Source organism: Pogoniulus pusillus, chromosome 15 (assembly GCF_015220805.1).
Source record: "Pogoniulus pusillus isolate bPogPus1 chromosome 15, bPogPus1.pri, whole genome shotgun sequence".
Taxonomy (NCBI): domain Eukaryota; kingdom Metazoa; phylum Chordata; class Aves; order Piciformes; family Lybiidae; genus Pogoniulus; species Pogoniulus pusillus.
The window spans coordinates 20,868,635-20,881,555 of record NC_087278.1 but is presented as its reverse complement, the minus strand read 5'-3'; the positions used below and the strand labels follow the sequence as shown (position 1 = coordinate 20,881,555).

Below are 12,921 nucleotides of genomic sequence, written 5' to 3'. Positions count from 1 at the left end.
TGGGGAGTCTTCCATGGGCAAAAATTGTTGTCATGGAAAGAAGCCCAAAGATGTTGAAAGGCAATGGTAGGCAGGGAAAGGGAGAATGCTGGCAGAGCAAAGTGATGCTGATAAAGCTAGATAGAGGTAAACAGGAGTAAGGAGCTCCTTAACTGATAAGGGTTGATAAGCACTTGATGTGCTAAGAAGGATTTACAAAAGAGGAAGCTAATGACTTGCTGCAAGCCAGCTGCGACCTGAGAGACTCTGCCCCGGTGTGCCCTCACCTTGAATATGTGTTCAGTTTTGGGCTCCCCAGTTGAAGAAGGACAGAGATCTGCTGGAGAGGGGCCAGCAGAGGGCTAAGAGGATGATTAGGAGACTGGAGGGCACTGCCTGATGAGGCGAGGCTGAGAGACCTGGGAATGTTTAGTCTGGAAAAGAGAAGACTGAGAGGGGATTTGATAAATGTTTATCAATATCTGAGGGCTGGGGGTCAGAAGTGGGGGGACAGACTCTGCTCACTGCTCCCTGGGATAGGACAAGGAGCAATGGGTGGAAGCTGCAGCACAGGAGGTTCCAGCTCAACACAAGAGGGAACTTCTTGACTCTAAGGGTCCCAGAGCACTGGCACAGGCTGCCCAGAGAGGTTGTGGAGTCTCCTTCTCTGGAGCCTTTCCATCCCTGTCTGGATGTGTTCCTGTGTGACCTGAGCTAGACTGTATGGTCCTGCTCTGGCAGGGGGGTTTGACTGGATGATCTCTTTGGCTCCTTTCCAACTGCTGACATCCTGTGAGCCTGTGTGTGATACTATATCCTCTTCTTTCCTCCTGTGCTGACATCCTTCAGCCTGGATTCTGCCCAGTAGTCAAGAGGAAAAACACTGAGACAAAGTGGATCTGATTCCTCACTCTGCTGCTACAGAAAACCAGAGAGGAACTATACAGAGGGCTTGGGGAGATGGATGCAGATGGGACAAGGGAGGTTATTCTGCCCCCGTACTCAGCACTGCTCAGGCCACAGCTTGAGTACTGTGTCCAGTTCTGGGCTCCTCAATTCAAGAGAAATGTGATCTGTGCCAGATTGTGTGGTCCTGCTCTGGCAGGGGGTTTGGACTCAATGATCTCTTTGGATCACTTGCACCCCCTAATATCCTGTGAGCCTGTGACTCGAGGCTGACGCAGAAGAATGCAGCATCCCCAAATACTGCCACCCAGAGTGGACACCCAGCACTGTATCCAACACCCAGAGTGAAATCTCCTGGAAGTGCTACAGCAGCCTCTTCTCCCTGGTTGCAAGGAGCTGTCATCAACTCTCCCAAACACACAGATCCCATCTTATGGGCCTCACACCATCCCTGGCTCTCTGCAGGCAACCTGCATCCTGTATCACTTCCAAGTGGGGAAACACCAGAGAAGCATTTTGGGAGAGTGGGCAGGTGCTTGGGGAAGGCTGTGGTGCAAATACTTACTAGCAAAAAGGGAGAGGTATTGGGAGTCAATGACTTTGAACTTTGCTTCTGGATCATTCAGTCTCCACTAGAAGAGAGAGACACATTAAAACAAAGTGCTTAAAATGAAGAGCTTGGACAAAAGGAATAAGCACAGGAAGGTTGATTTTTTTCACTAGATGGGCTCACAGCTTCCTCTTTCCCCATACTATGATTGAGTTTACCTAGCAGTAAAACACTGGGAATGAGCTGAGATTCCCCAGGACACAGCCAAAGCCAAGAAAGGACAAAGAGCCACAACAGAGATTGGAGAGGGCAGAATTGCCTCAGGCAAGCAGTGGAAAGGGTCCTAACATGTGGCCAGGGCTATCTCACATAGATCTAAGGGAAGGGACTAGATCATTCTCATGCAAGGAGGAGCTGGGGACTGGGGGAGGAGGGAAATCATTGCAAACATCATTCTGAGCTCTGAGGGGACATATATGGCATGGCCATTTGCACAGACTCACTGCTACTTCCACATGGTCTGTTCCTCTGTCATCCTGCTTGTGCAGCACCTCAAAATAGTACCTGCCTGCAGCTGACAACCTGTGAAGGACAACATGTCTGTCACCAAGGGAATGAAGTAACGTCTCTTAACTTGCCAGCAGACACTGAGTGGAGAGCAACCACACCCATGGAACAACCTAATTCTCAGGGTGAGCCGAGTTAGGACTACTGAACTCTCCAGATGCTGCCAGGGAGACAGGCAGCTGTGCTCCAGCACCTGTGGGGCTGCAGACCCTTCTCACTTTAATTCTGCTCTTACTGCCTTTCAGCTTTGTCTGCTAGGTTTTAGCCTCTACGAAACACAGCGAGTCCCAAGGCATGATAAGTTCATGGAGGAGCCTGAATCTGCTGGTGGCAGCTTCCCCCAGGGAAGGGAAAAATACTCAGTGTTGCATTTTTGCAGCAAAGCAGTGAAGCAGCCACACAGGTGTGGATGTGTTACTTCTGCTGTGGCTCTAACCTAGATCTCCGATTTCCTGAGCTCTTCAGAACAAACCTGGCTTCCTTCTCCCTCTCCCTGTGATTTCCTGGCCATGTGCAGAGGAGGTGGGGAGCAAGGGGCTCTGCTTACTCACCTCACCATCCTTGACTGCTGGCTGTGGAATTTCCCAAACTCCCCTGGCGCGGTCCACTCCTTCCCTGTCTGTGGAGAGACAGAAAATGCTCTGCTTAAGATGAGTTTCTTCCCTGGTTACTGCCCTAGGAGTGATGAAAAGGGAAAACTGAGCTACTTTTGCTAAGCTGTTGGTGAACTCCATGACCTGAGACAGGCTTAAATTCTTTGATCATAAACATGAGGCTCCCACCAGCACTGGCTGAAGGGATGCCACCTCATACCCATCTGGCACCTGTGCTGGTGTCTGCAGGCAGGCAGGAAAATAAACTTGGGTAGTGCAAACAAGAATGTCAGACAGGAAGGTCTCCATCCTCACCCAAACGTTAAAGCCTTGACACAAGCAGCCACGCAGCATGCACTGTACCTTGCCTACGCTGGCCAGCAGCTGGAGACCCAAGATCCTTTCATCTGGACTCAGCCAGAACTCAGCATTGTCATCTGCAGCAATGGCAAACTGAAACTCCCCTGTTGAAAGATGGAAGGAGTAAGCAGGGCTCTGGGGTAAGGGCTGGTGCACAGAATGGATTCTGCTCCTCTGAAATACTGTCTTCACCTTCAGTCCTGGTAAGCCTATACCTTCTCTTCTGGTATACCACCCCCACCCCTTTGAACCTCTCTGAGCTCTCCAATTCTACTGTGATTGCAAACAAAACCTCACACATGTAATTGGTTCACTATCCCCTGTACTGGCTTCATCCGACACTGACTTGAATCATAGAATCACAGGATCAGTCAGGGTTGGAAGGGACCTCAAGGATCATCCAGTTCCAACCCCCCTGCCATGGGCAGGGACACCTCACACTAGATCAGGCTGTCTAGAGCCTCATCCAGCCTGGCCTTAAACACCTCCAGGGATAAGGCTTCTGCCACCTCCCTGGGCAACCTCTTCCAGCTTCTCACCACTCTCATGCTGAAGAACTTCTTCCTAACATCCATTCTGAATCTATCCATTTCTGGCTTTGTTACATTCCCCCCAACCCTATCACTACCTGAGAGCCTAAAAAGTCCCTCCCCAGCTTTCTTGTAGGCCCCCTTAACATACTGAAAGGCCACAATAAGGTCACCTGGGAGCCTTCTCCTCTCCAGACTGAACAGTCCCAATTCCCTCAGTCTCTCCTCACAAGAGAGCTGTTCCAGCCCTCTGCTCATCCTCGTGGCCAACAAGTCCAGGCAAAGTCTCTGCCTCCTCTTTTGTTCCCAGAGCAAATTTTTGTGAGAGAAGCTGTGTTTGGATGGGGGAATGTGACATGGAGCCATGAAAGGAGACACAAGTGCCTGAGCCTCACTGTTGCGGCTGGGGTTACGAGGATGGCAGCCGAGGGCCAGAGGAGCAGGCAACGTGGGTGACTGGCAGCAGGCTGCCCCAGGCAGAAGCCTGCAGCTGGCCGACACAGATGTCAGTGGCTGGTAGGTGGCATTCACAAACATCACTGATGTCATGTACAGCCCTGTGCATGCCAGGGAGGGAGGAAAGCTCAGGGCTGCACCCCACGTACACACCATCCAAGGCAGCACTGGTTTTTATCTAGTGCTTCCCAGCTGCTCTGTCCCATCGCCTTGCTCCAGCCCTACAGGGGAGGCAGACGTGCTTCACCCACGCCGAGAGCAGGGCTGGCCACGCACAGCTAACGTGGGGGAGGTGGCACTGGGCTGGGCAGGGTGAGGGCAGTAGTGGTGAGCAGCAGAGCAGAGCAGGCTCAGAGCCCTCACCGTCGGTGAAAGGATGCAGGTAGCCAAAGATGCGGAGGCCGTAGTTGGTCCACTTTGGGGACACCGCCAGCTTCTTCAGCGTGGTTCGTGTCTGCCGGGGGGGAGGGGAAACACAAATCACATCGTTAGGTGTGAGAGGAGCCAAGGGGAGACAGGGCAGAGAGAAGCACGATGGGGAGCAGTGTGTGATGGAAAGGGGGAGAAAGGGCAGGCTGGGTAGGGAACAACTGGTGCAGATGCCACTGCAAGGGCAATGCGGGCAAGATGGTGGCGGTGAGGTGCTATTCTCTAGCCTTCTGGAGGGACAGCACCAAATAGAGGGCTCCTTCATTCTGTGTCCAAGGCCTGGGAGATCAGCATGGACAAAATGAGCCTCCCACACAGAGCAGAAAAGCTGCCAGTGTCGAGCCCATGTGATGGCTTCCAGCTCCCCCAGGAGCAGGACAGGTCAGATGATGGAGCGGGATGGGGACAGGATGCAAAGGGAGCAGGAGTGAGCCAGCTAGGAAGCAAGGCTGGGAAGTGTGGGACAGTGTTGATATCTTACTCACATGGGGGGAAGAGGGGAAAGTAGAGGTTCTTCCTGAGCTAGGAAGCAGGGCTGGGAAGTGTGGGACAGAGTGTTGATATCTTACTCACATGGGGGAAGAGGGGAAAGTGGAGGTTCTTCCTGAGCTGCTCAATGGAGCTGCCACACCAGTCCTCAAACACGTGCAGGTTGGCCAGACCCTGGAACTGGGGGCAGAAGTGGGTCACCATGAATTGATGTATCCCTCCCCTGCATCCCTCCCCTGTCCTGCCAACCTCAGTAATAGCCCCCAGCACTGGAGCACTTGTGAGAGCAAAGGAAGATGCCACTAGTCTGTAGGAGACACAGCTCTAGCCTCCTGTTTCTAATCTGCTGAGGATTTAGGACTGGACCAGGTGACAGTGTGAATGGCATCAGGGAACTGCAGTAGTGCCCAGGACATCTCAGCTAAGTGGTTGATGCTACCTCCATTTTGCTTCCATCAAGGGGGTGTCAAACCAGAGGGTGTGATCTGAGGCCCCGGTGTGGGCAATGCTGTAGCGTGGCAGCAGTCCTCCACAATGCAGCAAGCACAGCACAGGCTCTTATTTCCTTCAAGAAGGTATTTTTGGCTCCCTCTCCATTTTAAGGCTATCCTCCTGACCTGAGAAAGAGGGGACACCCTAGGAGAGAGGGAGAGGTGGCAGATCTCCCTCTTGATGGACACCTGTGAGGTCAAGCTCACAGGGGCCGATGGAGATAGGGAGGTGGAGGCTCAGCAGGGTGGGGAGCAGCAGCACAGGCAAGTCAGTGGAGCATGTGGCCTCCACCTGCCCAAAGAAACAAAAGTGCTGCTTGAAGTGGGGGGTCCCTTCCTGACTAGCTTGGGAGAGTGTGCAGTGGGTATGGGTGGCTGTCCCCACTACACAGCTGGCACTGCCAGGGCCGTACCCGATGGGGACCTGGAGCACAGCTTTGCTAGGTGAAGTCTGCTGGCTTGTTTTAACTCTGTTGTCTGTGGGATTTCAAGGGATAGAGTTTTCTTTTCACCAGAGCCACTCGGAAGAAAGGAGCTGGCTGCAGCCCAGCAAAGCCTGAGCTCTCTGCTTTCAACCCCTGGAGCTGCACACTGAAGCTCTCCATGCAGGAATGACATCCAACAGCGGAGAATAAACAAACTGGAGACTGCAGAAGCTACCTTAGATGGGGAAATGCTGAAGAAAGGAATAGGTTGCCCCGGGAGCAGGGAGGTTTTGCTGTGGCTGCCTTGCCTATATAAGGGCTGTGTGAGCAGGGCTGGGCAAAGGGCCTGACCAGCACCCAAATGTCTACAGATGGCAGCAAATTCCTGGTTTCTGTGGGGGAGCCTCTAGCAGGGCTGGAGCAGCCTCCTGCACGCACCATGCACTCCTGGCAGAGAAACTTTTCCACACAGTTAGTTTTTCAGGACAGAGGGTTGACATTTCAGTTTGGAATAAGCCATGGCTTGAAGGAAAGCTGCAAAGCAGGCTTGGCCTGGCACTGGCTGAGGCAGTCATGCTCCTTGCAAGGGGTGGGCATTAGTCACCCACGTGAAAACCACCTCTGGGTGTGCCAGGCAGAGCACACTGCCAAACACTGCTCGAGTGTCTGTCAGCAGTCCTGCCTCACTGCTGTCCATGCTGCCAGGGCTTCATTGATGCCTGCAGCCTTGTCTGGTCCCCTAGTAGAGCACTGCATTCAGTTTTGGGCTCCCCAGTTGAAGAAGGACAGAGATCTGCTGGAGAGGGGCCAGTAGAGGGCTACGAGGATGATTAGGGGACTGGAGGGCACTGCCTGATGAGGCGAGGCTGAGGGACCTGGGAATGTTTAGTCTGGAGAGGAGAAGACTGAGAGGGGATTTGATAAATGTTTATCAATATCTGAGGGCTGGGGGTCAGAAGTGGGGGGACAGACTCTGCTCACTGCTCCCTGGGATAGGACAAGGAGCAATGGATAGAAGCTGCAGCACAGGAGGTTCCAGCTCAACACAAGAGGGAACTTCTTGACTCTAAGGGTCCCAGAGCACTGGCACAGGCTGCCCAGAGAGGTTGTGGAGTCTCCTTCTCTGGAGCCTTTCCATCCCTGTCTGGATGTGTTCCTGTGTGACCTGAGCTAGACTGTGTGGTCCTGCCCTGGCAGGGGGGTTGGACTGGATGATCTCTTTGGCTCCTTTCCAGCTGCTGACATCCTGTGAGCCTGTGTGTGATACTATATCCTCTTCTTTCCTCCTGTGCTGACATCCTTCAGCCTGGATTCTGCCCAGTAGTCAAGAGGAAAAACACTGAGACAAAGTGGATCTGATTCCTCACTCTGCTGCTACAGAAAACCAGAGAGGAACTATACAGAGGGCTTGGGGAGATGGATGCAGATGGGACAAGGGAGGTTATTCTGCCTCCATACTCAGCACTACTCAGGCCACATCTTGAGTACTGTGTCTAGTTCTGGGCTCCTCAATTCAAGAGAGAAGTTGCAGTGCTGGAAGGTGTCCACAGGAGGGCGACAAAGCTGGTGAGGGGCCTAGAGCAGAGCCCTGTGAGGAGAGGCTGAGGGAGCTGGGGGTGTGCAGCCTGCAGAAGAGGAGGCTCAGGGCAGAGCTCATTGCTAGCTACAACTCCCTGAAGGGAGGCTGTAGCCAGGTGGGGTTGGTCTCTCCTCCCAGGCAAGCAGCAACAAAACAAGGGGACACAGTCTCAAGTTGTGGCAGGACAGGTCTAGGCTGAATGTTAGGAGAAAGTTGTTGGCAGAGAGAGTGATTGGCATTGGAATGGGCTGCCCAGGGAGGTGGCAGTCCCCAAGCCCTGTGGCCAAACCCAGGTTCAGCCAGGGTCTTAAAGTACTTCTCTCAGCCAAATCAAATAAATACAATTGCTGTTTCTTCACAGAATCAGCCAGGTTGGAAGAGACCTCTAGGATCATCAAGTCCAACCTAGCACCTAACCCTTCTCATTAATTAAACCACTAAGTGCCTCATCCAGCCTCCTTTTAAACACCTCTAGGGATGGTGACTCCACCACCTCCCCAGGCAGCCCATTCCAATTCCAGTCACTCTTTCTGTGAAGGATTTCTTCCTAATGCCCAGCCTAAACCTGTCCTGGCACAGCTTGAGGCTGCGTCCTCTTGTTCTTGTGGAACATGAAGGGCACAGGCTGGGTTCCCACAGCAGCTGAGTCTCATGGCAGCCTGCTTACTACCCGGGAGTGATGCCTACTTTTCTTCTTAGGAGACGGCTGGCTCCCTGCAGACAGCAGGCTCAGGTCTCTAACAAACGCAGCACAACACTCCCACGCTGTGGAGAGTATGGTGCTGCAGGCTGCTCTTGCTAAGACACAGCCAGGGAATGCTGCCCAGGCTCAGGAAGGCAACGGAGCAGGGCAGGCTTTAGCACAGCTGGCCATAAGCTGGCAGCTCGTGGCTTGGACAGATTCACTCTGATATGGGTCAAAAACTGGCTGGAGGGCTGGGCCCAGAGAGTGGTGGTGAATGGTGCCACATCCAGTTGGCAGCTGTCACTGGTGGTGTTCCCCAAGGATCAGTGCTGGGCCCAGTCCTGTTCAATATCTTTACAGATGATCTGGACCAGCAGATTGAGTCCAGCATCAGTAAGTTTGCAGAAGAAACCAAGCTAGGAGCAGGTGTGGAGCTGTTGGAAGGTAGGAGAGCCCTGCAGAGGGACCTGGACAGGCTGGATGGGTGGGCAGAAGCCAATGGGATGAGTCTGAACAAGGCCAAGTGCAGGGTTCTGCACTTTGGCCACAACGACCCCAAGCAGCACTACAGGCTGGGGACAGAGTGGCTGAGAGCAGCCAGGAAGAAAGGGACCTGGGGGTGCTGGTAGAGAGTAGCTGAAGATGAGGCAACAGTGTGCCCAGGTGGGCAGGAGAGCCCATGGCATCCTGGGCTGGCTCAGGAGCAGTGGTTAGCCTTGCTCAAATACTGGCAGAGGAACATTCCACCAGTCCCATTCTAACACAGTAAGTACTTCAAGGCAGAGTTTGACAGTGTCAGGGAGGAAGGCTGGGGAGGGACTATTGACAAGGTCTTGTAATAACAGGATGAGGAGGAGTGGATTTAAACTGGCAGAGGGGAGATGAAACTGGATGTTAGGAAGAAGTTCTTTGCAGTGAGGGTGGTGAGACACTGGCACAGGTTGCCCAGGGAGGTTGTGAGCACAGAATCACCCAATGTGATCAAAGATTCTGTGATTCTGTGCTCCACAACCTCCCTGGAGGTGTTCAGGACTAGGTTGGATGAGGCCTTGAGTGACCTGCTCTAGGAGGAGGTGTCCCTACCTATGATGGGGGATTGGAACTGAATAGCTTTGAGGTCCCTCCCAACCTAAACCATTCTATGACTTTAAGGAGAGGGCAGGCTACTAAACATAAGGTGGACACCACGGTACCAGGTGCTCCATCAATGCTGTTATGAGATTTCTAGCCCTGTCTCCAAAGTCTTTGCAAAGCCCTGAGAGAAGGAGATCATAGCAGTAGCTAATAAGGTTGTTCTGCTTTCCTGCACCCACAGCTATTAGAAACAATTAACTGGTAAATAATGAGCATTTCTTGCACAGTTTCTGAGTCTTTACTAAAGAAAACAGGGTTATCTAGTGAGCTACAGCAGCCTAGTTCAGTTTCTGCCTGTCCTGGAAGGCCAATAGGCCTATTAGACGTCCTGGCTTGCTCCACCCTTCTGCTCATGGGGGAAGCAAGGGCAGGAGGAAAACAAAGGCTTGGGCCATTATGTCCCTTTCCAGAGTGATAAACAGGTACCCACAGGTGTTTAGGTACTTGCTGGTGTCTTGCCCAAATAAGGGTGAGCAAGCCCTGGGGTCACCTAATAGGTCAGTCTGGCAAATGCCACCTGATTGGTGAATCTCTGTGGCCAAAGGAGCCTTTGCACTTGGGCAAGGAATCGAAATGGAGCTAAGTTGCAAGCAGTTGTGCTGCTCTGCCTTGCTGCCTCTGCCTCACTGTGTCCTGCTTCTGCCTTGCTGCCTCTGCTTCACTGCTGTGCCTTTGCCTCCCTGTGTGCTGCTTCTGCTCACTGCTCTGCCCCACTGTGTGCTGCTTCTGCCTTGCTGCCTCTGCCTCACTGCTCTTGGACAATGTGTTCTGCTCTGCCTCATGCTTCAGACCAGCTTAGCCCTGATGCTTTGGGCTTGAACTACTTGGAAACTTAAATGCCTCAAGTTTCCCAGGAGAAGGCATTTAAGTGCCTCACGACATGGCAAGAAGTGCCACCACCATAGAATCTTAGAATCAACCAGGTTGGAAGAGACCTCCAAGCTCATCCAGTCCAACCTAGCACCCAGCCCTGGCCAATCAACCAGACCATGGCACTAAGTGCCTCATCCAGGCTTTTCTTGAAGACCTCCAAGGACGGTGCCTCCACCACCTCCCTGGGCAGCTCTCTGAACCTCTGCAAGAGATGCTGCCTGCACCTCTGCAAACCTCTGTGCCAAGAGGAACCAGGATCAGGTCAGAGATCCTCTGCCTCTTTCCCAGCACCCTGGCAAGATCTAGAAGCCTCTCAACAGCTGAGCAGTTCCAACACTGCCACAAAGGAGCCAGGGACTATCTTGACATGTCTACTGCTCTGCAGTGAGTAGCACAGACTTACCCTAGGGCTCCAGGCTGCCTGCCTGTAAGTGAGGCAAAACCATTTTGTGACCAAACCTTTTCCAGTGTTCTGCTTCTCCTAAATGAATGAATTGCCCATAAGCATGCTTGGGAAGACTTTTCCCCAGCCAAATTAGGACCCAAATTTAACTCATTTGTATATAGTTGTGGGCAGGGCTTTTTGGAAATGAAATTAACTAACTATTTCATAATCCCTGCCTCGTTAAATTGCCACAACTAAATCACTGCTTCCTCTGAAAGAGAAGAGAAGAACTTTACTGACCGTGCTGGCTGCCCAAAGCAGTGCCCTGGGACTGAAATCTGAGGCAGCCTTTAATTTTAGGCCCCCATAAGTCACCAGTGAAGCAGCTGTTTTGAAACCCTATCACCTCCATCCCTCCAGCTCAGCTCATGGCTCTCCACTGCAGGCAGCTGAGAATTTCCTCTGTTTACTACTTGGGTCTCCTCTGCAACACACAGTAAAAATCTGCTGCTCAGGGCTTTTGCAGATTGTGGCATTAGATAAATAGCAGCACCATGCCCAATTCCTGCCCACAGCTCCTGAGAAACATCAGTGGCCTTTCTGAAACACAGCTGCTGAAGTGAGGCCAGCAGGGTGAGGGAGGTGATTCTCCCCCTCTACTCTGCTCTGCTGAGACCCCACCGGGAGTACTGCAGCCAGTTCTGGAGCCCCTGGGACAAGAGGGATGTGAAGATGCTGGAGTGTGGCCAAAGAATGGCCACGAGGATGCTCAGAGGGCTGCAGCAGCTCTGCTGTGAGCACAGGCTGAAAGAGTTGGGGCTGTGCAGGCTGGAGAAGAGGAGGCTCCCAGGTGACCTTCTTGTGGCCTTCCAGGATCTGAAGGGGGGCTATAAAAAAGCTGGGGAGGGACTTTTCAGGATATCAGGGAGTGACAGGACTGGGGGGAATGGAGCAAAGCTGGAGGTGGGGAGGTTCAGGCTGGACATGAGGAGGAACTTGTTGAGCATGAGAGTGGTGAGAGCCTGGAATGGGTTGCCCAGGGAGGTGGTTGAGGCTCCATGGCTGGAGGTGTTTAAGGCCAGGCTGGATGGGGCTGTGGGCAGCCTGCTCTAGGGTAGGGTGTCCCTGCCCATGGCAGGGGGGTTGGAACTGGCTGCTCCTTGTGGTCCCTTCCAACCCTGACTGATTCTATGATTCTATACTGACTTCCCAGATTAGAACTACCTGCTCCTGTTTCTCAAAGGGCTGGAAATTTAGGACTGAGTAGGCAACAAGCTAACTTCCCCTCCTTGCCTTAAAAACCTCTGCCAGGCATTTCAGACTATCAGCCCCTCCTAGCAAAAGAGACCATAAAGGAGGATCAGGCATGCAGAGAGCAGACCTCTCTAGCCCAAACCTTACCATGTCAAAACCACCCAGCAAAGTGGCACCACACACCCAGCAGCTCCCGCTGAGAAAGGAGCCCTAGGGAAGAGAGGTGAAGCAGTGGCAGCAGCAAGGAGCAAAGCTGGAAGGATTGTAGCAGCAGAGACAGGACCTGCTGCACTGGGAGGATTGTAGCAGCAGACAGGACCTGCTGCACTGTAACTAGAGCAGAATGAAGCAGAGAGATCTTTCCTAATTAACCCCCTGGCAGCTCTGGCACCACAGAGGCAAATCAGCTGTGTAGCTGCGTGCAGCCCAGGGAATGCATCACCAGGGATGACAAACAGGGCACAGAGAGGGCCTGAGCCCGGGAAGAAAGGAGACATTGTGCTGCCAGCTGGAAACTGCTCAGTTTGTAAGGCTCTTCTGTGTCTGCAGAGCGGCTGCAGCCCCTCCTCCTGCCTGGCCCAGCTTCCCTGACTGGGTGACATTCAGCAGCCAGCAGTTGGGCTTAGCTGCAAGCTCTGCCGTGCTGGGCACTTGTGGGAATCCATCAAGACAAGTTGGCAGCAAAGCTCCCCCTGTCCCATCAAGCCTGACACCTGATGGGAAGGAAGGGAGGGAGGCAGGGACAGAACAAGCAGCAATAACTTTGCATTTTAGTCCTTTAAGGAGAAGATGCTTCCTTTAAGGGCAGGACTGGTAGCAGAAGGATGTCACATCACAATGGTTTCATGCAGCATCTCTGCACCAACACAGGTGCTGCCAGTAAGGAGCTGTGCTCCTGGACATTGCTCACACCTCCTTCTAGAGAGAAGGAAGTCCTGAGGATGCACAGACATGACTGGGGATACAAGTTTTAAGTGCTCCCCGTGCTGCCAAGACCTTGCTCCTCTCAGAGCTGAAGAGAGGCTGCTGCAGAGGTAGAAGAGAACAACCAGGCTAACCAGGTGCATTCCTGAAAACCCTCCCCTGCACACCTGCAGCAGTACCAAAGCACAGGTCCCACAGCACAGGTTTGCCCTGGTGACAGCCAAGAACCCTCCTGAATTAATTAACAAAATTATTAACCACACCTCTCCAGCCTGACATGGCAGGGGGTGATGCTGGGAGCTGGCAGACTTT

The 12,921-nt window shown here is 52.9% G+C and overlaps 1 protein-coding gene across 1 annotated transcript in view; it reads right to left on the bottom strand.

The window, feature by feature from the left end:
- B4GALNT3 (beta-1,4-N-acetyl-galactosaminyltransferase 3) overlaps window positions 1-12,921 on the bottom strand; it is a 67,395-nt gene that overhangs the window by 13,054 nt on the left and 41,420 nt on the right. Inside the window, exons 4-9 of the mRNA XM_064155666.1 lie at window positions 4,944-5,039; window positions 4,305-4,395; window positions 2,959-3,059; window positions 2,554-2,621; window positions 1,939-2,017; window positions 1,451-1,517 (exon numbers count right to left, since the gene is read on the bottom strand). Coding sequence (XP_064011736.1) covers window positions 1,451-1,517; window positions 1,939-2,017; window positions 2,554-2,621; window positions 2,959-3,059; window positions 4,305-4,395; window positions 4,944-5,039 — 502 coding nt within the window. The remainder of the gene's footprint in view (window positions 1-1,450; window positions 1,518-1,938; window positions 2,018-2,553; window positions 2,622-2,958; window positions 3,060-4,304; window positions 4,396-4,943; window positions 5,040-12,921) is intronic.